We start from the raw sequence: 26802 nt of genomic DNA, 5'->3' as shown, positions 1-26802 counted from the left end.
TATTCAAGGTAGAAAGCAGTGTATTGCATTCAGTTTTTATGGATACTAAGTCATGGTTATATTTCTTTAAGGATAATAAATGTGTCAAATAGTCTGATATAGATAATTAATTTGTCATTTGGTTTATTATAAATAGTTTGGATAATGTTTGCTATAACTAGTTTGTTATTACTTTGTTATGTGCCCAAGAGTTTGGAGGTAAACTAGCACCAAAAGTCTGCAGCTACAGATTTCACACAAATCTATTCATGTTACGTCTTACAATGCGAATAATTTATTTTAAGCAAACAAATGTAGTTTCCACGTATTGTTGATGACGCTGATGACGCTGTTTCTCTCTGCCTGAACCAGGTGTGACCAGAATCTCCGTCTCCACCAATCGGACAGCAGCGAAGTGGTTCAGGCTTCATGGAGATGAAGCGGAGCGAAGAGACGTCGGAACGGGCCAAGATGTCCAGATGACAACAGATGGCACAGTCCAAACATGCTCACATAGCAGGCTGAACGTTTGATTGACAGCTCCACAACAACAACAACAACAACAACAACGCGCCCGTCCTCCTGCCGCTCGTCATCCGTCCAGCCATGTTGTTGAGGAGGAAGATGTGCGTTGGCGTGGTGATCGCAGCCATCCTCTTCCTCATGCTCGCCAGTCAGAGCATCCAGAAGAGGCACTTCCTGCCTCTGTCTTTAGCCCCGCCCATCAGCCGGGCCACGCCCACTGGCAGGGAGACAGGTGAGGAGCTGACGTCGTCATCACTGGGGTCAAAAGATCTCAAACCAAACGTGTGACGAAACTTTTTGAATTGTTCTTATTCTTGTACTAGCAGAAAAGCAGCATTACAGTGTTGGGATTGATTCATGTAGATGCTAATTGTGTTAGCAGAGCTCCCATGATGCAGTGTTCTCTGACGCTCAGTTTGGGTTTGCAGTAGTTGAAGCCACGGCGCCCCCTGCTGACCTGACCCCTGAGCCTCCCAGGACGCCTCCTCCTCCCCGCACCACCAAACCAGAAGCCAAGGAGAAGCCCGAGGAGAACTCCCAGCACGACCTGCGGTAACTTCCAGGAAGTCGTGGGCTCCGTTTCCGGTGATTCCCCTCTTCCGTCCACGTGTCACTCCTCTGTGTCGTCCTCTTTCAGGTCGTGTGGTTGTGCCGAGTCGTGTATTTCTGACTTGGGGAAGTCGGACTGGTTCAGCCGACGCTACGACCCCAAACAGCAGCCGGTCCTCCAAGACGCCAACAACAACTTTGACCCCGAGGCGCTCAGATGGTGGCTGGTAAGGAACAAAGAGCAAGAATTTTACAATTTATAATAATGTTACTATGGTTCCTATCAAAGTGGAAATTACCTTTTTTTTATGATTGTTTTTGATAACATGCTCTTTTAGGATTTCTCATTCTTTTATGAGACAGTATTTTATTGACTACGGCTTTTTCTTTTACATACTTTGCCATAACTTTTTTATAAAAACCTATACTCTGACTTTTTAAATGTTTTAATGGAATGGCAAAATTACTTTTTTACGACATACTATATAACATTATTTTTTTATGCCATACGCTCCCCACCGGCCACGCCAAAATATGTTTTACCAAGGGTTAGTAAATAAAGATTTGTATTTTTTTGCTTTCTTTAGTAACATGGTGTTTTGTAGTCAGAGCCCCGATACACACTGGAAGTGACTTGTCAGGATTTAATTAATGTGACAGCTTGAATTGTTAAATCAGCTGAATCACACATATTTTTATTAGAAGACAAAAGATAAAAAATGTTATATCCTGCGTGATGGTCATCTAATGTGTTTCTGTAAATCAAGGCCATTGATGAAAATCTGTCTGTCAGAAAATAGAAATGTTAAAAGTCTTAAATTTGGTTTTGTAACTGTCAGCTGTCTGGATGAAGAGCCAAATGTCTGAGTTCTTTTCCTGCATTTATAGATTACGTCCTGCTGCAGGAACCATTAGTAGATTAAAGGGGCAGAGGGGGAAATGCTGCTAACATCATCAGTTTGGTCCTCGGTAGACTTTATGCTCTGCGACGTAAAACAAAAAGAACATCCAGAGCTGAAGTTATACTGTTTGTATGAAACATTTACAACTTAAAATAAAAAATATATAGTTTTTCTCCCCAGGCTGTTGGAAAGTGTATTTTAATGGATCTCTACTTAATTACGCTGTATTCCAAAATAATGTGCTATGCTCCATTTCTCCACAGAGTCTTCAGCAGTCCGGTAACGGCCAGTCTCTAGAGGACGTGATGTCAGAGATGTTCAAGGTCATTTCCCCGCCCACTGTGGACTTCAGGCCCCTCCCCTCCACTTGCCGAAGTTGCGCGGTGGTCGGCAACTCCGGCAACCTGCGACAGTCGGGAAACGGCAAGCTGATCGACTCCCATGACTCTGTAATCCGGTGCGTGTTTACTGTCCACACACACACACACACATGTTACTCCTCATCCTCTTCCTCTTCCTCATTCGTGTCTTTCTCCTCCACAGGATGAACAAGGCGGTGACTGAAGGGTTTCAGAAAGATGTTGGGAATCGGACCACGCATCACTTCCTGTACCCGGAGAGCGCGGTGGACGTGGCTCGCGACGTCAGCCTCGTCCTGCTGCCGTTCAAACTCAGAGACCTGGAGTGGCTGACCAGCGCGCTGTCCACCGGACAAGTCAAGATGTATACAATACACACTAATGTACTCAAAGTCAAGCGAGTAGAGGGAGGAATGCGCTCAGTGAGGTGTTTCTAATAAACTAATGCGGCCTAATGCAACAGACCTGCACTTTAATGAAGGTTATAATGATAGTTTAGTTAATACTGTATATTCAAAACCCCCAAAACATTAGCAAAACTATATGTAAAATCTAGCAAATCAGACAAGGCCAAAAGATAGATAATACTAGATAATGTGTGAGCATTACATCTTTTTTATATTATTTATATATTGAAATATACATTAAGAACATAAGAAATGTTGAAATATACATATGAAGCATCAGACTCAGCAATATTTTATATGATATATATATATATATATATATATATATAGGTAAAAAAGTCATATTGTAGCAATTATTGAGAGAATGTTTTTAAAGGTCATAGGGAATATACATATAGAAAAAAGTACTACAAGTCTAAGACACGTATACAAAATATATAGTGTACATAAATGTTGTATGTTACTATGAACACAAATATGTGTTACATAAATGTGTATTTAAAAATATACTATATGAATTTGAACCAGATAGAAAACCTGTTGTGTATTGTTGCATTAAAATACTAATCTGCTACAGAAATAGAACTGGACAGTTTATTCAGGTAAAATACAAAAACAATATATGTTTTATATAGTATATGTTCTATATACTAACAATATGCCTGAATACTAACAAGTTCAATGTTTACATCAGGCAGGACAAAACGGGAACCTTTTTGTTCATATATATATATATATATATATATATATATATATATATATATATATATATATATATATATATATATATATATATATATATATATATATATATATATATATATATATATTTATTTATAAAGAGAAACAAACAAAGCTTGAACTATATTATGAGCTGTTATTATTTCTGTGTGTTCAGGACCTACATGAGGGTTAAAGACCGAGTGGAGGCGGATAAAGACAAGGTAAAATAAACGCTTCATCATGTTCTCTGTTTACTTGTGTTTATAACTCTCTGCCTCCATTTTCCCTCAGTCGAGTCTCTAGTTTCAGTTCTGGTTTAAATGTGTCGTCATTGATTCATTTAAAGGTGTAATGAGTCACTTTGACGAGGTTTGATGTCTTAAGGGTACAATGTCTGAAACATCCAAATAAATCAACAGCGAGACAAAAGCTTCATTTTACATGATTCTGCAGGATCATAAAAAGTAAAAAATCCGGATTTTTTTACCTGCAAATATCCTCAACACAGTTATTGTTTTACAAATGATCTTTCTTTCCTTAAAAAAATATAGTCAAAACCCAAATTATTTAAATAATAGAAAAATATAGTGCTTCAGTTAAATAAATCTGATTATCTTCCACAATATTTTTTTTCTGTCACTTCAGCCGTTTTCAGATTATGAATTTATAATCGTGAAATCAAACTGCAGGCATATAATAATAAACCACATGTTTACTTAAACACTTGAGAGCCGATGGACATGAACACGTGGAACATCCATGGTAACGCTATCCTCTTTTTTCCTGTTTTTTTGGGCGTTTTTCCTGATCCGATGTGAGGTCCTGGGACAGGGATGTGTACAGACTTTAAAGCCCTCCGAGGCTATTTTGTGATTTTGGGCTATACAAAATAAACTGAATTGAAAATGGAATTGCATTATGTGTGTGCAGGTCCTGGTGGTGAACCCGGTGTTCTTTAAGTACGCTAACGACCGATGGACAGAGGGTCACGGTCGCTACCCGTCCACTGGCATGCTGGCCATCATCTTCGCTCTGCACACCTGTGACCAGGTAGGTGGGAAAGGGGCGGAGCCTGTGTCTTCATCTCCGACACCAGCATACTTCATTTTTCCGTAATTAATGAATAAAATACAGCAGGGAGCAAACGACACTGTTGAACAAACTCACTCTGCTGGTGCATTTAGGGACATTTAGGGAGACTGCCCCTGAATGCACCACGGAGAGGGAGAGTTTTTGCTCTTGAATGCATCATCGTGAGAATAGAAATGAAAGTCTGCACACGTCACTTTATCGTATCTAAGTATATTAGATATATATTGGTTTTAACCTTTCAGATGTGATGGACGTCCTGTAATTTAATATCCTGTGAAAGTGTTTCTTGTAATAAATGTTATAATCTTGGGGTAATCCTTGGTCTCATTAAGTCATCCACTGCCACATGGATCCTTTTAAACTGCGAGCTCTTCAGTGGTTTTGAGCTATATTTAAAGGTGCAGTGCGAAGTATAATTTGAACCCGATCAGGGCCTTGTGGTCACATTCTGGCCCAGTGGCGTCTTGCGGTACGTCACTGCATCACTTCCTGTCTGCGTTCAGGTGTCGGTGTTCGGTTACGGCGCCGACCAGCAGGGGAACTGGCACCACTACTGGGAGGAGAACCGCTATGCCGGAGCCTTCAGGAAGACCGGAGTCCACAGCGCCGACTTCGAGACGCAGATCATCCACCAGCTCGCCAAGGAGGGCAAAATCAGTCTGCACCTGTGACGCAACCACTGGCCCGCTGACCCCCAACAGGCCGACGGCGATGATGATCTACTGATGGGCGGAGCCACATATAGACCAGCATGCCGGCCCAAAGACAGACCTGCTGACGATGGACTGACCCTACAGACATTGTGAACCACAGACAGAAGGACTGACCCACTTATAGACGTACTGACGTGCTTACTATCCTTACTGACCGATAGACCTCCGAACTGATTAACAGACCTGCTGACTGATGAACTGACCTACTTACTGACCAGCAGATCATTCACCACTTAATTGTTGAGACCAAGAACCGGCTACATCTCTACTGGTATCCAGCTGAGTCTGGTTGATTGGCCAGCAGTGGATCGCGTACAACTGCCAGCTTGTTTTGGGGAAATCAGACCTGTGTAAAAAAAAAAAAAAAAAAATCATCCTATCTGCCTTAAGTCAGACATCCAGCCACAGCGGACTGAAGACGCTGTTGGGCAGCGACACTTTTACCCTCCTTAATTACCTGTGGGTGGGGCCTTTTGAGGGGTGGGAGGAGCTAAACCGAGCACCTCCACCTGGTGGGCGGAGCTTGGATATCCTTCCTGAGTAAACTCCTGCTGGTTTAAATGAATTCCGGCTCCACTTGAACATACAGATGTGTTTTTTTCGGGACCCTCCACTATTTAAACAGACAAGACCGTCTGCGACTGAAAGGATTTACCACAACATTTTTGGTTCAAAGCGGGACACAACCACAGACTTTTTAAATATTTTCTATTGAATTTATAGACATACAGGTATAACCTCTTTTTTAAACTATGAAAGCACTTTGCCCTGAAGAAGAAAATGGCATAAAGAGGCCACTTTGTTGCTTCTCTTGTCCAACCACCTTACAAGACATTTTATATCGTATATCATTTATAATCCCTTCATTTATTCTAACGGACACTTAACGCTAACCGTCCTGATCTGTAAGACGGTCTTTGCCCTGACGGAGTTGAACCGGTTTAAGGGACGATGTCTTATACATTTCTCTCACGTCTACATTTTTGGAACGTGAGCCAATTCTGTCTCGACCGTATATCGAGCTGGAGGATCCTGTTCGAGGTTCGTTTGAGTTTCTACATGCGGTCCATGAGGATTCATCAGTCTGCAGGTTTGCAGCAGGGGCGATTGTTGTATTGTGTGTATTGGTTTTTCAGCACTAGTAGCGGTAAAAGTTCAACTCTACGAGAAGAACTTGAGATGGGATTCGCTGCTGCAGACTGTTGAACTTCATGGAAGGTCGTGACGTGACTCTGAGTCACAGCTGATGGGAGCGAAGGAGACCCTGCACGACTTTGAACTAAAGATTTATTTAACAAAAATGAACAAGGACAAACAATCAGTAACACCACCAGCATGTGTGTGTGTGTGTGTGTGTGTGTCTGTGTGTGTGTGTGTGTGTTGCATGGATGAACGGATAATGTAGTGCAATGTAAGTCCGACCAAAAATAACAACTTGAATGAAGAGAGACTGAGCAGTCGGTCAGCTGTCTGCTGGACTTCCTGTTTCCTGTTCAGGAGCCGGCTGTACTGTGAATGTACGACAGCGTTCGCTGATTGTCGATCACAGTCGTCTGAATGTCTGTGGCTCCGTTCACACTGAGAAAGATGAGTCTGAATCTGAGTTCGGTGGTCCGTCTGAGACCACTTCTATGGTTTCTTTCAGCCGGGCTTTTTGCTTTACGCGATGGCGACTTTGGAGGAGAAACATATCGGCGTGTCGGTGAATGTTGTCAGCGCGTACCCTCATGGTAGTTCATCTTTTAGGACACGTTAAAACAATAATTAGTTCATTCAACCATCTTTCCCACAATTACGTTTTTTTTTAATTTTTTTTTATGCATTTCGGCTTTTTTTTTAAATTTTTAAATGGTTTTCATCTCATTTTCGTCATTAGGAATATTTTGTGGTGAATTAAAATAGATATTTATTTGGAGCCAAATGTTAAATTTTGAAGAAAGATATCGCACACTTTCGTTTCTGATTTTGTCGGCGCTATCCTGCAATGCAATAAGTGACCTTTTCTTCAGCTGTTTGACCTGTTGCACTAAGTAAGCAGCCTTTTTGTACATTAATGACGTGTTTGTGCCGGTAACAGCTACCGACTGAACGCAGCTACGATCTCACTGCAAATTCAGTTTGAGATTAACTTTGCACAAAGAGTACAACTAAATTCCCACGTTTGTAGAAAGGGAGATTTACATCTCCTTTGTTGCTTTTTAAAGAAATATAAATACTGTGAAAGCATCAAAACAGTCAATCCACAGAGAAATAAAAAGAAAACTGTGCCTTTTTTTAAACGAGCCATCATGACTTCAGGGAGGTCTTGACGTCATTACTATACAGTCACCGGTAGAAGTGCCACTAAACTCTGTACAGCTCACACACACACACACACACACACACTGAGTGCCCGGCTGCACGGGAGGGGGCCTTAAAGAGACGGAATACTGGTATATTCAGACGGACAGTATGAGAAGTGTTTTTTGCAACATGTTCGAATAGAAACCCAAAATACAAGTATGACACCTAGTTTATTGGTCGTTTACTGTTCTGATCTCTTATCTCGCTTGTTTTTCTTGCTAAAAATGCCACAAATGTGGTCGAGGTTTCCGGTGGGATTACTAGTTGCAATTGTGTTTTAACTGAGCAGACTACCACATTTTGACGCTTTTATTCCAGATTCAGACCAACTTTCCAGTGTGAAATCGCTCTGTCTGCTTCAAACCATCTTGTTGGAACAGCGTCAGATATGAATCCATAATGGCTGTCGAACAGATTGAAAAGCCTGTCGTCGTTGACTCCTCCTGGCTGCATCCCAGCGCCTCCCTGAGCTCCGTCCAACAAATCGTCTTTATGGTGGCAAAAAGGATTGGATGCAGCTGTTGGAAAGGGAGCTTTAGACGGTCCAACAAGCACTTAGTTTGGAGCAGACCATCTCCTCTATAAATAATCATAAATGCTGAATTATCATCTGGAGGCTGTTGCTCTGGCGTTATCGCGGCTGCAGTTTAGAGTCTAACCCGGTTTGTCTGGAACAAGTCCAATGGTCTCTTTAAACTGCTGAGTCAACAGAATCAGAAATTGTTTGTATAGTTTCTTTGGCTGAGATGTTACACTTTGTTGGCTTCTCCAGAAAAAACACTTCCTGCTGGTAAACTGAAATGATCCTCTTGATGAAGAGCGTTAGGCGGCAGCTGGACTCAACATCCAGATGAACGTGTTGGAGTAAAAATGATTTACTTCTTCACACTGAAGAAGAACAAAATCAAGTGTTACGTGAGTATGAATCCAAAGTTGTGCTTATTAGATTCCCTGCAGTCTGGAAATGTAGAGATAATTTCCGTTAGGAATGCAGGAAGTTGCAGATTAAAAAATGAAATCAACCAATCATGAAGTATGTTCAGTTATTATAGCTTTAATTCAGCTCATCATATTTAAACTGTGACTGTTGATTAAAGAGAAAGAAATGACATTTTCACTTAAACAACCTGCTGATTGGTTCCTTCATTCAGTTACCAAACAGACAGAAACGCTGTGATATTTTAACACAAACACGAACCACCGCTGTCACTTTGAATGGAATAAAAAAAGATCTAACAAAATTGAAGGTGTTTTCTTTTCTCTGGAGGTAAATGTTGAAACAATCAAACCCAGATGAGAAATATTGACGTCTATAAAAGTAAAAAGTTCCCCATGGCAGTGTTTTGCTGCCATAATAAAACATTCAGCTCAGTTTTAAGTGTAACATGTTGTGTTATTATCACTTTTTTTCTTTAGATCCCAAATTATTCCGTTTTGTTAACGGCACAAATAGATTTATGTTTCTATCATGAAACTTCTCGTTGTGTTATAACAAACATTTCTTAAAAACAAGAAAATAATTGTACGGTGATAAGTTACAGAAAGTTTTTTTTTGTAAAGACGGTATTATTTGGAACGTAGTGATAACAAAACATGTCATGATAGCATTTTATGCTATCATGGGAAAAAAATATCTTGTTAAATGAGAAACTGAGCAATTACATTGTGTAGCAGTGGCAGTAAGTTGCTGCTGTATTTACTCGCTGAGGCTCGGTGAAATCTTTAAGGCAGCTGGGAGCGTCAGCTGTGTCTCATTTCAGGCTCCGCCTCCTCTGATGCTACCTGAGTGACAGGTGTGCATCCTTTGGTATCCCACAATCCTTTGTGCTCTGATCACTTTAAGGACCTTGTTAGCCCCGCCCCTCCAAGGAGGCGGAGCCTGAGATGGGACATAAGTGCTGATTGGTCTCCATCAATAACATTGAATACATTACAATAAATTAGAACGGAAGAAAATGATTTTTCTTCAAACATAATAACTTCATAAGTACATTGGATTGTTTTATTTTGAAGTGAAGTGTCTCCACTGGAGTGAGAGTGCTCTTAATAAAATATAATATTTAATTAAAAATAAATAAATAAATAAAAGTTTTGTCAACATCAGACTTGAATTGTCGGCGATCGGTTTGTGCGAGGCGGTACCCATGGCGACGTTATCAAATGGCCCGGCGACAAAGATCTCAACTGGTCATTTGCAACGTTTCCATGGTAACGGAAGGCGTGAGAAACGCCGTGGCTGGACCGTTGATCACGTGACCTCACTGGGAGGAGGGGTGGGACGAAAACCTGAACCTCAGTACCGATCTGGTTCGGTTCTCCTGAGCTGCAGGTTCTGGTTCTCCAGGCTGACTGATGTGGTCTGGATCTGTACTGGTCCAGTGTCTGCACCGGTCCTGGTCTGGTCCAGGTTCATGTCAGTCTGAGAGATGCTGGACGAAGGAAGACGGAAACAGACCTCTCTGGTCCGGTTCGTCCTCTATGTAGCCGTGCTGCACACACACACACACACACACACAAAATGTTAATTTTAACACCAGATTCTGATTTAGTTTTAGACTTTTCGACAAAAATATCTTTCGGGTTTAAGTCACATTTTGTATTTTTTTACTTTTATCCATTTTTCTTCAAAGCCTTCTTCATCCTCTTTGTTTTCGTGCTAAGCTAAGGCTAGCAGAAAAAGCCCCGTTACCTGTTACCTGCATTTGCTCCGCAGCCTGTGTGAACAGCCCACATCAGTGGGAGCACCAATCAGAGAGCAGGACGAGGATACGTACCCACCAATCACAGTCCTCCTGTCCCACGACCACCAGCACCTGCCCCTCGCAGAAGCTCAGCTCGTCGTGGTGGTCGGCCTGGCAGTCGTACAGCGCCTCCACCCGGCGGCTCGTCGCGCCCCGAGGCTGATGGACGTAAGCAAATACGTTGTGAATCTTTACATTGCGTAAATAAACTTAAACATAACATACAGTGGAAGAAGAGACGGACAACATTCAAAGATTTATATAGCGCTTTATAAGCTCAGCCCCCCGTTTCACCTCTTTTTTGAAGAATTTCTTTTTTTGTCCTAGCATGCCACAGTGAGACAATGTTTTGCCATAAAAAAAAGTATTTTTTCCCATTTTTGAACCGAACGACAGTTTTTTGACTGAAAATCGTTGGCAACACCCTAATGCTTTGTTTTATTGTGATTCTTTAGGTCCTAATCTTTCCAAAAAATGTGTGTTTATTAGTACGTGGGATGTTGGTAAGGGCCTGAACCAAACAGTTTGAACAAGTCGGCGACTGCTCCAAAAGACATTTTTGGGAAATCTTGCTTAGATCATGCTGGATATTCAGTTCTGATAAATATATAAATATATATATATATATATATATATATATATATATATATATATATATATATATATTTTAAATATACAGTTGTTTCACAAATAAATTCACAAAAAAATGATATAAAATAACACAAGTAATAGAACTCACTTTGGGTTCATACGACTGAACACAGGGAACAGAAGGAAAAACGACCCCCATAGGGGTCTATCGAGCTTAAAGGGTTAAAGAGCCTTGAGTATCTTGTAAAGCGCTATACAAATAACACTTACTATTATTTATTAGGTGCTGCTAGCTACATGGTTGGATGTTGGGCTGTTGAGGCATTTTGAGGTTAGTTAAATGGAGTTAAACGTTTTTGAAGATCTCACCAATGATCGGCGAGGAAGCGGCTGGGGGGCGGGGCGCCGGCTGTCATTCTCAAAGCTCTGAGAGCGCCGATTGGTGGGAGAGCCGTTGGGCGGGGCTTTTCTGGCAGGGTGCAGGAAGTGGGAGGAGCAACCGTCACTGTCTGCTCTCCGAAAACCTCAAAGAGAAAGAGAGAGAATGTAAACATACTGAATGTCAATGTTATTTAAAGTATTCAGTAGAGGAACCATATAATTATTTATTTCAAGCAAACAGTAATACTTTAGCAGATTTGTCATTCATTTCATAAGTTACATTGCTGAGATGTTTAAGTTTGCTACAATGTAACGTCTCTGTTCTATGTTCTTTAATGGGCTGTAGCGTTACCCAGCATGCCGTTCAGCGGTGTAACAGTTCAAACAGTGTGAACACGATGCACTACTAATACAAACGTCCTGTAGATCTCAAGAGTTCACACTCAACACCGTGTCCTTGTGTCGACAGCAAAACACCTGCCAAGCGTTACGTCTGGAAAGTTATTTTCTCTACAATATATATATATATGAAGCCAGATTTCATTTCATATTTGCTTAATAGAACAGAAAAAAAAGAAAATGTAATAAGAATTTTGTAGGAATGCAACGAAATATGCTGAATAAACTCTGGAAATGTAACTTTCACCTTTTAAAATAAAGTAGGACAACTAACATTATTTACATTAATTAAACTAACGTTATTTAAACTATCAATTATTCTACAATGAGCTTGCTTAGATTCATTAATTATTTAGTCTATAATATGCCAGATTATATGATCAACACAGGTGGAATAATGCAAATGTGTATAAAATATAAGAAGGTTTATCATTTAGTTGGCAATTTATGTTCTACAAATTCCGTTGCAGCTCTTAAATAAAGTATAAAAAGACACATAAAATACATACATACATATACCAAAACTCATCTGTTTTAAGTATTAAACTATAATTTACAATCAAACTTTATTGGCACCCCAGTTATCCCCTCTCCCCCAGTTTACAGCTCCCAGTGAGCCGTCGCTCATCATAGTTACACATGATAGATGCATCAGACTCCAGACTGATAAAACAGATGTGTACATTTCTGCATAGGAAATACCTCGTTCTGGTCGTTCAGTCAGCGAGCTGAGAGGAGAAGATGGACTGTGGAGACAGACAGAGAGACGAGAAGAAGAGAGGGAGGGAGACATGTTTATTATCTCAATCTGAACTCTCTGACCTGCAGTTCACCGTCCGTCCACCAGAGGTCAGTACAGTCTGAGCTGAAGACGTTTCAGCTTCAACGCACTGAGAATAAATGTGTGTAAATAAACCCTTTAATTATTCTGTTGCTCTGTTTTTAAATGCGGGAGACAAACATGTGTTGTATCATGTTGTTCAAACCTCCTTCAGCGACAGATATCTCTTTAAATGACAATCTTTGAGATTGACCGATTTAAAATCAGTGTGATTGTGTCTCAGATACTCACACACACTTCTTAAAGGAGGAGTCTGGGCCGCTGTACATCCTGGGACTGGTTGGCAACCCACAATCTACACACACACACACACACACACACACACACACACACACACACACACACACACACACACACACACACACACACATACTCTCTCTCTTAGTTAATAACACAGCAGCACTTTGACAGATTAATTGCGGCGTGTCTCTCAGACGTTATTACCGTGCTTGCTGGACTCGGAGCAGCTCCTCTTGTGTCGGGCGGCGATGGGAGGAGGAGGCGTTAGCTTTCTGTTTCCTGTCAGGGGGAAGAACACCTCCCCGTCTTCCTCCTCTTCCTCCCCACCGCCTTCACCTCCGTCGGGGGGCGGAGGGGGAGGAACGTTGGGAGCTGGAAGACGGAAAGACGGTAGAGATGGAGGAGAGATTTTTGTTTTCAGAACCTGGTCCTTATTATTGTGGTCTTTATTTATTTAGCTGATTAATGAGAATAACATAACTCTTTTTTTAGTCCTGATATGATGCTGTAAAACGTGAAACATTATAATACGGGTTAATACAACCTTGTGTCTTTTAACCAGATTTTTACTAGCGACTGATATTATTTAAATAATCCAGTTTATTATTTATACCATTATGTGAACACCAGCTTCTGTTTGGGAGGTTCAGATCTAACAGTATCTCACAGTCTCTCAGCATAATACATGAATCAGAGCTCACCTTTGACCCTGGGGGGCAGCGGAGGCGCAGGTGAGGACGGAGGAGGAGGAGGAGGGCTGGAGGCGCAGCCAGCCGGCCGGCTGTGGAGCTCCATGGCCATGGCGAGCCTCCTGCCCACACTGAGCAGCCCTCCTCCTCCTCCTCCTCCGGCTACTCCAGAGGAGGAAGGGCCGCCGGAGGAGGAGGAGGAGGGCTGACTGAAGCTGAAGGCACGGGAGGTGAAGGAGAAGGAGGAGGTGAAGGAGGAGGACGAGCTGGAGCGCTCCTTCTTCACCGGACCGATCTGAAACAGAAGAGGAGAAAAGCATTATTTTAGTTATTATTGTTGCAGGAAAAGGATTAAACCTCAATGTGAGCGGATCGACTAAACTACACTTTGGTAATCAGAATACTTTATCGATCCTCTGGAGGAAATGTGTACGTTACAGTTGCTCTTTTATATAAGAATGAAGCAATATGGGAAGAAAATGTTAGCTAAAATATGAATTAAGGACTTTGTAAAATAAAATGTAGAACATATAAAACAATCTAGGCTTAATACACATGGACGATATTACTCAAAATATATTATAAATTGCAGATACATAAAAAATACAATAACTGCAGTCCCCAAAAAATCTTTTGATTGTGAGATCTGAGACAAAAAAGGCAAATTACAAAAGTGATATTAATAACTATTAACCAGTCTACTGGAGGAACAACGCAGGATGCTTCTTGACTGACGTAATGATCAACAAACATACTCATGTAGATTTAATGAAGAATTTTCATTCAAAAGCGGAAAAAAACGAAGAATATTGAATCTATTGAACGGTTACCTTTTCGTCAAAGTCGTCGTCGCTGTCGTAGAGGTCGTCGTGGCGAAGCCGCCACTCGTACTCCACGTGGACGTGATGGTCGAACTGGTTGGACTGGGCTTTCTGCAGCTGCTCAAACACAACAGTCACAGTTAAGCGTGTCGTCGAGGTCAACGGTCACATGACTCGTGGTCGGAGGAGGAGGAGCTCACCAGCGCCTCACACTGGCCGTGCTTCAGCCTGCGGCTCACGTCCAGAGAGGTCTCGCCCAACTCGTTCCCTTAAAAATAGTTGAAAGAATCAGTTGAAAGCTGCTCAGCGCTGTAATTATTATGGTTTTGTCTCCTTACTTTTAATGTGCTGCTCTGTATCTTTGTTTTGTGTGTCTTGTGTCTTTCATCCTGTACTGTTTGCTATTGTGTTGTATTTGTTATGACCTGTCAAGGGACTACAGATGAAAATTAGCTGAAGCTATAATCTGGTGACATTTATGTTTGAACTGTACATGGTTCCTTTTAAATAAAGAGAATTATATTGAATTACTGTGCGCTTCTACATTTGTGAGGGAAGATATTCTTTTTTTTAAATACGCAATTTCTAAAAATGTCCTTTACTTTATATAAAAGTCCTGACTTTTACAAAATGTCTTTAAGAAAAAGGTCCTCACTTGGTAAATAGTTATTGGTCCTCACATTGTACCATGTACAGTCGTGTGTGTGTGTGTGTGTGTGTGTGTGTGTGTGCATTACTCATGTGTGTGTTGGCCCTGGCTCTCAGCAGCAGCCTCACACAGTCGCTCTTGTTGTGCAGACAGCTGTAGTGCAGCGCCGTGTTTCCTGCTGCTGTCTGAGCGTCCACGTCGGAGCTGAAGACAAAAACAAACACGCGCGCAGGTGAACACGTTAACACACACGCTGACACAACATCACTCACTAACATGTGCACACTGACCAGTTCTGGGCCAAGAAGTCCAGGATGTGCAGCGACGTCCTGTCAGCCAATAGGACGGCTAGATGGAGCGCCGTCTCCCCTCTCTCCTGTTGGCATAGAAACACACTGCTGAGTGTGTGTGTTCATGAGTGTTCACCTGTTTCTTTACTCTTTACATGTGTGTACCTGTATCTGTGTGTGTGTGTGTGTATGCGTGTACATGTGTGTACCTGTATATGCGTGTACATGTGTGTGTACATGTGTGTACCTGTGTGTGTACATGTATGTACCTGTATATGTGTGTGTGTGTGTATACCTGTGTGTGCACCTGTATATATGTGTACATGTGTGTACCTGTATGTGTGTGTACCTGTATGTGTATACGTTTGTACATGTATGTACCTGTATGTGGGTATGTGTGTGTACATATTATACCTGTATCTGTGTGTACCGTGTGTGTGTGTGTACATGTGTGTACCTGTATTTGTGTACATGTGTGTGTGCATATTATACCTGTATGTGTGTATGAGTGTGTGTACATGTGTGTAAATGTACCTGTGTGTACCTGTGTGTGTGTATGTGTGTGTACCTGTGTGTGTGTGTGTACCTGTGTGTACCTGTATGTGTGTACGTGTGTGTACCTGTATGTACCTGTATGTGTGTATGTGTGTGTACCTGTGTGTGTGTGTGTACCTGTGTGTACCTGTATGTGTGTACGTGTGTGTACCTGTATGTACCTGTATGTGTGTGTGTACATGATGTGTGTACCTGTATGTACCTGTATGTGTGCGTACCTGTGTGTACATGATGTGTGTACCTGTATGTGTGCGTGTGTGTACCTGTGTGTACATGATGTGTGTACCTGCATGTGTGCGTACCTGTATGTACCTGTATGTGTACATGATGTGTGTACCTGTATGTGTGCATGTGTGTACCTGTGTGTACATGATGTGTGTACCTGTATGTGTGCGTGTGTGTACCTGTGTGTACATGATGTGTGTACCTGTATATGTGCGTGTGTGTACCTGTGTGTACATGATGTGTGTACCTGTATGTGTGCGTGTGTGTACCTGTGTGTACATGATGTGTGTACCTGTATGTGTGCGTGCAGCGGCTGGCTCAGCTCCGTCCTCTGAGCGTACAGTTGAATCAGACTGTAGATGTCGCAGCTCTTCGTCGCCTCCTGCAGGTTGAGTCGCAGCGCTGCAGAAGAGCTGTGGCTCCGCCTCACAAAATAAACATCCTGGTACTTTGACAGGATGAAGTCTTTACGCTCCCCCCTGCAAACACACACAACAAGTATACAGTATCAACTTCATTCAAGGAAACTATTCCTTACTAGCGTAACAAAACCCGTGTGTCTTACATGTGGCTGTGTTGGGAGGGCTTCAGTGAGGGACTCAGCAGGTTCGCCTCCAGTATTTCATTAAAACCAGAGTTACCAACATTTCTGGCCAACTGAGAGAGAAAGAAGACAGAACAGAATAAAGTTAGAGCCTTTTAAGAAATTATATGAAACAACTGAATTCAACTTCAAAATTCAGAACTGAAAAGTCTGAACTGACTGAGTTGTGGGGTTGTGGACTGTAGGTATAGGGCTCTGGTACCGACCTGTCAATCACAAGGTAGCCCCGCCCTGACGCATTACTACTTTATGGTCTATTTTAGTGTTCATGGGACCATCATTTACTAAATGAGCATCATGCTGTATTGAAGAAGACTTGAAACTAGAGATTGAGACATAAACTCATGTTTACAATGTTTACTGAGGGAATAAATCAAGAGAGAAGTAGAGTCATTTTCTCATAGACTTCTATACAATCTGAGTCGCCCCCTGCTGGTCATTAGTGAGAATGCACGTTTAAGGCTTCACTTAAGAACTGGAGGTTTCTCCTGATAAAGAGTCCATGTTTTGACTGTGGCCATTAAATGTAAGGTGAGGTTTAAACTATGAAACTCTGACTGCTTCAGTTAGAAACATCCAATCACAGAGCTTTATATTTAGTGTGTGTCACACAGATACACACAGCAGGTTTCTAGAAGCTGAAGATGACGGTGTTTCCAAAACTCTCCCAAACAAACTAAACCCGACTGGCTGCAGGACGGATTAGCTTCTTAGCTAACGGGATGGACCTACCAGCAGGTCTGAGGTCCCCAGACTGTCCAGGCTCAGAGACTGGATCCTGGAGACGTGGACGCCCATCTCCCTGTGGATCCCTGAACACTCGATACAGGTCAGGATGCCCAGGTTGGTCGAGAGCCATCCAGGATCTACAGAGAGAGAAAGAGAGAGAGAGAGAGAATTTAAATTGAGTTTCACAGACAGACAACAAATTTAATCAGCAACAAATAATCCGGCGATAATTTACTTGATTGAATAATTTGGTTTCTAAAATGTGAAAAATGTCCATCACAGTTTCCCAGAGGTCAAAGTTCAGATTGCTTTTCTTGTGTGACCAACAGTCCAAAACATGAATATATATATTTGGATTTACCAAGTTTACTGACGTAGAAGAAAAAAATAAGTTTGGCTGGCCGGTTTGAAAACCTCTACTACTTCTACTTGGCTGACTGTCGCCTGTATTGTTTTTCCATCTCCACCCCTGAACCCACATGAAGGGAAGACGTATTAATTGATTGATCACCCGGCGCGCCGCAGTCGCAGCAGCTGCTGTTTCCCGGCAGCCGTCTGATGTCATCAGTGATGGCCCGGGTCAGATCCTCCACGCTGCTCTCGCAGCCGCCTCCCCCTTTGCGGCCGCCGTCCAGAGCCGCGCTGAGGGCCTCCTGCTTGCTGTTACTGAGCACCGAGATCCAGCTGCACACACAGACACACACTTCAGACGTCTGAGGTCAGCGACACGGACGCGGGACGCCGGAATAAAGTTTATTTTTGACTCACGCCACACACTCCGCTTCATCCTCTGCCAGGAAGTGGTAGGTCCGATTGTCTGGAGGACAAAGTGTTTGCTATGTTACACAACTATAAATCAGGGAAGGCATTTTTAGGCTCATTTAGATCTTATTTTTACGTTTTAAATGAGTTATAGGTGTGAAATGAATGAGTAATATGTTTAATATACATTTTGTTGTATATGCAGGATCATGTCCTCCAAGTTTGTACGTTCCACAATCGTAATAAAATAACAATAATAACAACCGTATAAACCTGTCGGGTATTATCTCTGACATACAATCACAATCATATTTATATCACAAACTAATATCATATTATATTTATACGTACTAGTCTTTGACATTATGTTCAATGCACATTGTGATTATAGTAATTATGCAGAAATACAATTTATATATAGTTTTATATATCAGATCTGTTTGTCACTGTGTATGTTGCTTTCTCACTTAAGTTTAATTATTCATTATCTGTATTTATGTGCGTGTGTGTGTGTGTGTGTGTGTGTGTGTGTGTGTGTGTGTGTGTGTGTGTCTTACGAGAGATGAGGTCGAAGCATTTCTTGTCCTCCACACTGGGTTTAACCTGACAGGTGAGCAGGTTCAGTCTGGTGGGAGGTTTATTAGGCTGAGAGAGAGAGAGAGAGAGAGAGAGAGAGAGAGTACCACGATTATACATTATTATAACTTTAATGTAAGAGGTCAGAGGTTACAGCTAATCACACACACACACACACACACACACAAACACACAGGTGAACTCACAGTGGCGTGTGCGATCGTCAGGTAACAGTTGTGAACTGAACATTTCCTCTTCTGCCACATTTTCCTCAAACTGAAACACAAACCAACACACAGGTTTACTAATACTACTAATACTAATACTAATACTACTACTACTAATACTACTACTACTACTACTACTACTACAGTACTACTACTACAGTACTACTACTACTACTACTACTACTAATACTACAGTACTACTACTACAGTACTACTACTACCACTACTACAGTACTACTACTACTACAGTACTACTACGAAAATTACACTACCACTACTACTACAGTACTACTACTACTACTACAGTACTACTACAGTACTACTACTACTACAGTACTACTACAAATACTACACTACCACTACCACTACTACAGCACTACTACTACAGTATTAATACTACAGTACGAATACTACAGTATGAATACTACTACTACTACTACAGTACTAATACTACAGTATGAATAATACTACTACTACAGTACGAATACTACAGTACGAATACTACAGTATGAATACTACTACAGTACAAATACTACTACTACAGTACTACTACTACAGTACTACTACTACAGTACTACTACGACTACTACAATACTACTGCTACTACTACTACAGTACTACTACTACTACAGTACTACTACTGCTCCTACTACTACTACAGTACTACTACTACTACAGTACTACTACTACAGTACTACTACTACTACTACTACTACTACTGATAGTCAGTGTTTCATTGTGTACATTAGAGTGTTTTATTTAAGTTCTTTTACCCGTCACTCTTCTTGTAGAGGAATCCTGTTCTTTCGGTCCCGTACTGTTTGTCTCCCAGCAGCTGATGCATACTGTACACCTGCTTAGGCAACGAGTCCTACACACACACACACGTACACACACACACACACGTACACACACACACACATTAACACACACACATTGATTACCAGTACAACACATGGTGCTGTTTGCTGTTGGCGTTGGTGTGTCTGACCTGGTCCGTGTTGACGACCGGCCTCAGCTGGTCTCTGAGGGTCACGAGCTGCTTCTTCTCCTCCTCCTGCCGCTGCTTCACCTGCAGACAAGCAGCAGCTCACCTGAGCCAGGTGTGTCTTCACTAGTCCAGACGAACCAGCTGTTACCGGCTGTAATGATCCTGTTCATTCTCACAGCTACAGTTACCTGCTTTTTAAATCTTTAGATTAAATGTGCCTCTTATTTTGGAATAAGGGCAACATGAGTATGAAACGCCTTGGTCAGTAAAAGTCCTGCAGGCAACAACTTACTTCAGTATAAGGACATAAGTATTAGAAATAGAGTATATTGTAAGTACCAAAAGTGCAGAATTAGCAATTTCATAATGATATATATTATATTGTTGAATTATAGTTATTAATGCATTAGTGACAACATTAATTAAATGTTACTTATTGTATTATTTACTTGATTATACTGCTGGTAGCTCGTGCATTTCACCTTTATATTTTATTATAAGTTAGGAGACTTGTTATTATCATAATAGATAAGATAACACTTTATTCATCCTGAGGGAAATTGCTTTTTTATTTTTCTATTGATTATTATAATAATTATAATAATGTTTTTTCATTCTGTAGAGACTTGTATTATATGTAGGTATTTAACTCTTCGTTGTCACTGTTTAATAGTGAGGGTTTGAGGGTTCAGTCCCTTCACCAAAATCAACACCAACAGTCTGCTCGCCCCCCAGAGGCTGCACGGAGAATTACAGACACAATATATATATATATATATATATATATATATATATATATATATATATATATATATATATATATATATATATATATATTAAAGTCGTACCGTGTTCAGAACTCCATTCAGCTCCTCCATGTACTGCTTCAGCTTCTGAGTGGTGGACACACACTCCTGCAGGAAACTACACACACAAACACACAACCATGTCAGTTTACTGCTTGTATGTGCGTGTGTGTGTGTGTGTGTGTGTATGTGTGTGTGTGTGTGTGTGTGTGTGTTCCTACTTGTTGTGGCTGTGGTAGTGTTTGATGAGGTTCTGCAGAAGGTCGACTCCTCTCTTCGTCTTGATCTCGTTGACCTTAATCAGATACTAGAGGAGAGAGAAGGGAGTGTTCGTTGAGAGTGTTTTCAAGAAGGCTGCACCCAACAGTTCAGGAGCAGCAGGTGGAGGCGGAGGAAGAGGAGGAGGAGGAGCAGGAAGAAGGAAGGAAGGAGGAAAAGGGTGGAGCAGAAGGAAAGGATTGAAGAAGAAAAAGGAGGAGAAAGAAAAGGAAGAAGATGGAAAAGAAGAAAAAAAGAAGTAGGGGAAGAGGGGGAAGAAGAAGATGAAAAAGAGGAGAAGGAGAAGGAGCAAAAAACAGAAAGGGAAGAGGATGAAGAAGAAGATGACGAGGAGGAGAGGACGCAGAGGACAAGGACGAGGAGGGAGGATGGGGAAGACAAAACAATAGAAGATGGGAGGAAGAAAAACATGAGAAGGAGCAGTCGGAGGGGGATGAGGAAGAGAACGACGATGACTGAGGAGTGAAGATGTGGGGTCAAAGATGGAGGTGGGGTCAAAGATGGAGGCGGAGTCACTGACCTCACACATGCTCAGTTGGAAGGAGCGTCTCTCCTTCTCCAGCTCCTCTGCAATCTCTCCTCCGCTGACCTCGTTCCTCACCATCCCATACTGACGAGCCAACTCCCTCTTCTCCTTCTCCACCTGCTTACTGCGCACACACACACACACACACACACACACACACACACACACACACACACACGCACATAAATACAGATAATGAATAATTAAACTTAAGTGAGAAAGCAACATACACAGTGACAACATACACTAGTACGTATAAATATAATATGATATTAGTGTGTGCGTGAGATAATTCAGCGTGATCATCACTCACAATCTGGTCTCGTACTCCCTCCACGCTTTGTCAAAAGGCTTCTTCAGATCCTACGAAGAGAGACGGGCAGAGGAGGAAACGGGCTGTAAGGGACACACAGCGCCATCCTCAGGCGACCAGGAGCACATACGGTAATAATAATAGTGATGACTTGTAAAAAGAGATAACTGAAAGGTGGTGAAAGGTTTTCTCTGGCCATCCAAAGTGTGTATGCTTCATCCAGTGGAAATGAAAGAAAGTAAAGGAAAGGTTCTCACCCCCTTCACCTCCCTCAGGTCTCCTTTAACCAGAGTCTCCAGGAAGAAGTTGATGTTGTGGAGCATGCTCTTCAACTGCACACACATGAATAAATACAATTATACAAACTTCAACTGCACACACACGTGAAAAGGGAAGTATAATAATGGATGACACTCAGCATGCTGTTTTATATAATAATAATAGTTTTTTAATCAGACGTTGGAATGGACCAGAACTGTTTTTTAATGTGTTTACAATAAAGTTTGGTGGTGACCAGTGAGTAAAAACCTGTGTTTACATTGTCGGGTTTCTCAGTAGTAGGAAGCTGGTTAGGACACGGTTGGTGTGTATTTTAATCAGAGTTGAGCTCAAATAAATCACAGGTTTGTAATTAGAGGATGGCGTTTGTAAATGACTAACGACCGATAGATTTGAGACCTCTCTGCGGTCACCGGGGACTCACCAGGTTCTTCATGGGCGAGAGGAGCTCTTTGGAGAAGTCGGCCAGTCGGCAGAAGGCGGAGCCGACCTCCGACTCCCCGTTTGAGTGACAGTTGACCGACAGCTTCTCCATCGAGTTAATGTACTGCTCCAGGTGAGAAACGTGGTCTGACAGAGAGACATGGGGTTAGTGTGTGTGTGTGTGTGTGTGTGTGTGTGTGTGTGTATGTGTGTGTGTGTGTACCTTGTCCTGATGTGTATTTGGCTTTAGCAGCTTTCTTCATCTTCTGCAAAACCAACCGGTCACTATCCAAAACCTGAACAGACACACACACACACCCACACACACACACACACACACACACACACACACACGCGCATATTTACTTGGTTGTACATTCAAGTGATGTTTAAACATCAGTGTGTGAATCTGCTGAATGTGTGTGTGTGTCGAGGCACTAATTCACCTGCTGACTCAACACACACACACACACACACACACACACACACACACACACAGAGGGTGAGCTTTGTTCTCTAGCAGGTCGCTACATTCCTGTGCGTGTCAGTTCACAACCCAAACCTCCGTGTTTATTATTTCTGGGTGAATCAGAGGCCTTTCTCACAGCGGACATTTTGACCGTGGGGAAGAAGCACAGAGGTTATTAATAACCGCTGATGAAGTCTAGTGGAAATCAGCCGTCATTCATTTTGATTACATGAGATTCACCCACTGTGACATCTGTTGTGTGTAATGTTACAAATAAACACTTGAATTCAGTCAGATTTTTTGCATCAGTGTGATGACGTATTTTGACTTTTATTTTAAGTGTTTCATTCACAAGATTATCGCCTTGGGAACGACTAAAGAGAAAAGCTTCCCGGTAACCAGCCTGCACAGCGTCTCTCTCACACTAACCACATTTCCTCATTATAACTAACTGTGCAACTACTCCTGGACAGTAACGCTATCTTTGCCTCGTCCTGTGTGTAAAAGAGCCCTCAGGTGCACAAGCAGGTGAGATGTATTTCTGCTCACCACCTAAAGGTGTGTGAGTTTGATTAAAACAACAACGTTGGTGCTTTTAGCCGACAGTTCCTCCTCACACAACTTCTTCTACACGCGTTGTGATGAAGGAGGACTTTGGGATCAGAACAAATGCTCCTCTGGGAGCTGGAACCACCGATCCACTCAGTCCAGTCCCCTGTGTCGTCATCATGGAACACAAACAGGTAACGCACGAACGCTTTTCTCATCAAACGTCCAATTTTCTAGCTTCCCATGAACGCAGCGTCGGATTATTCATATTATATGATTGCAGATTACCTCACAACCTCATTAATAACCATCTCTCTGGCTCCTCCTCATTACTATTGCATAACAATAGCAATGAATACTAATGAGGCTTAATCTGCTGTCATGGTAACATGTGCCGTCGCTGTTGGGGGTAAAAGGGGGAGGGGCTGAGGGGGGAAGTTAGAGTCTCTGTTTTTCAGGACAGTCGAGGATCTGAAGTCTTCAGGTCAATGACCACTGAGTGTGTGTGTGTGTGTGTGTGTGTGTGGTGGGGGGGGGGGGGGGGCACCCGCTCAAATATAAAGAAAACAGACGTCACACAGCAGCAGCAGATTGCTCAAAGCTATTATCCATTAATTGGTTTGCAGATGGGCAGATAATAATTCAAATATTTTTGATAATTGATTGTTTGTTGGACAAACATCAACGTGGAGCCCCGCCCTCCTCCCTGAGGCCAAAATGAGTCATGAAGCGTGTCAGAGGGAGAAATCCGTTGTGACTGGAGGAAACGTCCCGGGGACTCTAAGTTGGTGCGACTTTAAGGCCCGTGAGGAAAAGAGAGGAACAGAACCATCAAAACCTTCATCGTGCTTTTGTTGTAGAAGCAACAGAGAATCTGCTCTTCTCTGATTGTACTGTTTTGTATGGACTCGTGTATCTGGAGGAATAAAGTTGATCGTATCTCTTTTATATTAAATTAACCGTCTCTCGGCCGGATGAGAGCCATTTTGGATTTCTTGGATTTCAGGCTTTTCTCTTCAAAATATGAATTTCAAAGAGATAGTTCTTGTTGCAATGTGTGCGTTGCATTATTATGGACTATATAACACAGCTGCATTTAAAAGTTATACTTATTATTTATACAGCTGTATCTGTGTCTGTGACAGAGTATTGGGAAGTGCACTTCTTTGTTACAGAAAAAAAACTAGTTTTGGTTTATTTTCAAACGTGTGGGGTTGTTTCTTTTTTGGGAAATGTTGTATTTTATTATATTTCCAGAAGGTGAAAAAGATATTTGTTCAAGAAAGAAGATTTTTGTGAATAATAAACTGGGATTTCCAATCATTGTTATGGAGAATAAAACTGATATATATATATATATATATGTTCAGTTTCAACTTGTCGCGTCTTTTACTCAACATTTTTTCAACATGTGGTGGAAAAACATGCAGATTTGTAGAATATAAAATAAATGTATAGAAGACGAGTTTGAAAGAGCTGTAAATCAACCGGTTGTTAATCTATAGAGAAGTGTATCCTTCATTGTGCACAAAGAGAGGAGGTTATGGATCCAGCAGCTCAGCTCTTTTCTGCAGGCCCTGATAAACAAACACAGCTGGTCTCATTCATTCATTCATACAGAACAGCTGTTAATACCTCCACTACTACTCACTACTACTCACTACTCACTACTACTCACTACTACTACTACTACTACTACTACTACTATTACCACCTCTGTCAGTACTGACCTCCTCCAGCAGGTAGACGGTGTTCCTGCAGCTGATCATCTTGGAGGTGAAGGAGGAGGTGGTGGGGGAGCTCCAGTCCTCCTGAACCTCCTGCAAGAAGTCGGACACCGACACGCACTCCGGCATGGTGCTCCTAACACACCGGGACACACCGGGACACACCGGGACAGTCTAACAGAGGTCCTGAAAGATCAATTCCACACAAAAGACCGAGGAAACCAGGCGAGGATTCTGTTATGATAATAATAAAATAATGTTAATTTAACAATCCCCTATATGCAAAGGTGAAATAATCCCATCGGCGCTGTCTCCACAGTCCCGGGAAGAGAGATGCTCATTAACGGGCTGGTGGAAACGGTAATTAGGGACCCGGTGGTTCCTCCGTGAACCGCAGCATCCGCCGCGTCTCGCTCCAAACAAAAGGTGATGGAAATCCAGCTGGAAATGAACCGGAACCGCGCCGGTTTCTGCAGAAACACAGAAATATCCAGACAGACAGTCCCGGGTCCTTAGCGGGTTAGAAGCACGGAGTCTGTCCCCGGTAGAGCCGCTTCATTCAGAGACAAACCCCTCAAATCCGCCCGGGTCTCTCCGTGTGTGCACCGGCTGACAAAGAGCGGAGGGGCTGCGCGGAGAACCGGAACCACCGGACACCGGGACCGGGTTTAGAGGAGGGAATCAAACCGGGCTCTGCTCTCCGCTCCAGAAACAGCTTCATGTCTTTTTCATCATCAGCTGATTTATTTTTTTTTTCCTCCTGTTTTTTCCTTCTTTATTCAAACCGCATGGAGAGGCGCGTTCACGGTGCGCAGCGGTGGCGGCGGCGGCGGTGCTCTCTGCCGCGGGAGCGCGCCCGGCTGACCGTAAACCCCGTAACACCGGGTCTGTTTAATTCATGTCACACCTGCTGGTTACAACTACAGGGTTCTGCTGTGTATATATATATATATATATATATATATATATATATATATATATATATATACTATATAAAACAATTAATATATAATTGAGTTCTCTGTCTGTGTACATACCGGTAGTATATATATATATATATATATATATATATATATATATATATATATATATATATATATATATATATATATATATATATATATATATATATATATATGCATCTTCATGGAAGCATCTCTTTACGCTTTAGGCCTGGTTCCCATCCGGCCTCTCACTGTGACGAGGTGAACACTGTCGTCACACACACACACACACACACACACACACACACACACACACACACACACACACACACACACACACACACACACACACACAGGAAGGTTTCGGGACAAACATGGTTTTTGGACATAAATCTAAGTATCGTACAAACAAAAGTCTACTTTCTTTAGTTAGAATTCATCTTGCAGGAACACGAATGTCTGGAACAAATCTCACAGCAACTCAATCCAACGGTTGTTAAGACATTTCACACAAACCACACATGAACCTCATGGTGGCGCTGCAGGAAGAGGTCAGAGGACCACAGGCGGTACGGTTCATCCTC

General features: G+C 42.0%; 2 protein-coding genes across 2 annotated transcripts; one reads left to right on the top strand and one right to left on the bottom strand.

The window, feature by feature from the left end:
• Positions 1 to 585: 585 nt before the first annotated feature.
• st3gal8 (ST3 beta-galactoside alpha-2,3-sialyltransferase 8) lies at positions 586 to 5678 on the top strand (the record flags this gene model as incomplete). Its single annotated transcript, XM_079218549.1, has 8 exons — positions 586 to 736; positions 933 to 1056; positions 1142 to 1280; positions 2219 to 2412; positions 2499 to 2678; positions 3620 to 3665; positions 4375 to 4494; positions 5040 to 5678. 8 exons carry the CDS (start codon positions 586 to 588, stop codon positions 5205 to 5207), a joined length of 1122 nt encoding a protein of 373 aa, XP_079074675.1. The 3' UTR covers positions 5208 to 5678.
• A 4328-nt stretch (positions 5679 to 10006) lies between these two features.
• unm_sa1614 (un-named sa1614) lies at positions 10007 to 25403 on the bottom strand (the record flags this gene model as incomplete). The annotated part of the gene is made up of 28 exons (XM_079218040.1): positions 10007 to 10081; positions 10367 to 10492; positions 11294 to 11448; positions 12407 to 12450; positions 12777 to 12840; positions 12990 to 13157; positions 13487 to 13769; positions 14305 to 14412; positions 14496 to 14563; positions 15033 to 15148; positions 15235 to 15320; positions 16307 to 16493; positions 16580 to 16671; positions 17351 to 17484; positions 17859 to 18031; positions 18116 to 18164; positions 18667 to 18754; positions 18892 to 18961; positions 19686 to 19783; positions 19904 to 19984; positions 20752 to 20827; positions 20931 to 21016; positions 21509 to 21638; positions 21828 to 21877; positions 22085 to 22159; positions 22531 to 22676; positions 22753 to 22825; positions 25278 to 25403. 28 exons carry the CDS (start codon positions 25401 to 25403, stop codon positions 10007 to 10009), a joined length of 3027 nt encoding a protein of 1008 aa, XP_079074166.1.
• Between the last annotated feature and the right edge of the window lie 1399 nt (positions 25404 to 26802).

Source organism: Taurulus bubalis (assembly GCF_910589615.1).
Source record: "Taurulus bubalis genome assembly, chromosome: 5".
Classification (NCBI taxonomy): domain Eukaryota; kingdom Metazoa; phylum Chordata; class Actinopteri; order Perciformes; family Cottidae; genus Taurulus; species Taurulus bubalis.
Note: the sequence above shows the minus strand (reverse complement) of the source record. Positions and strands in the feature narration are given on the sequence as shown.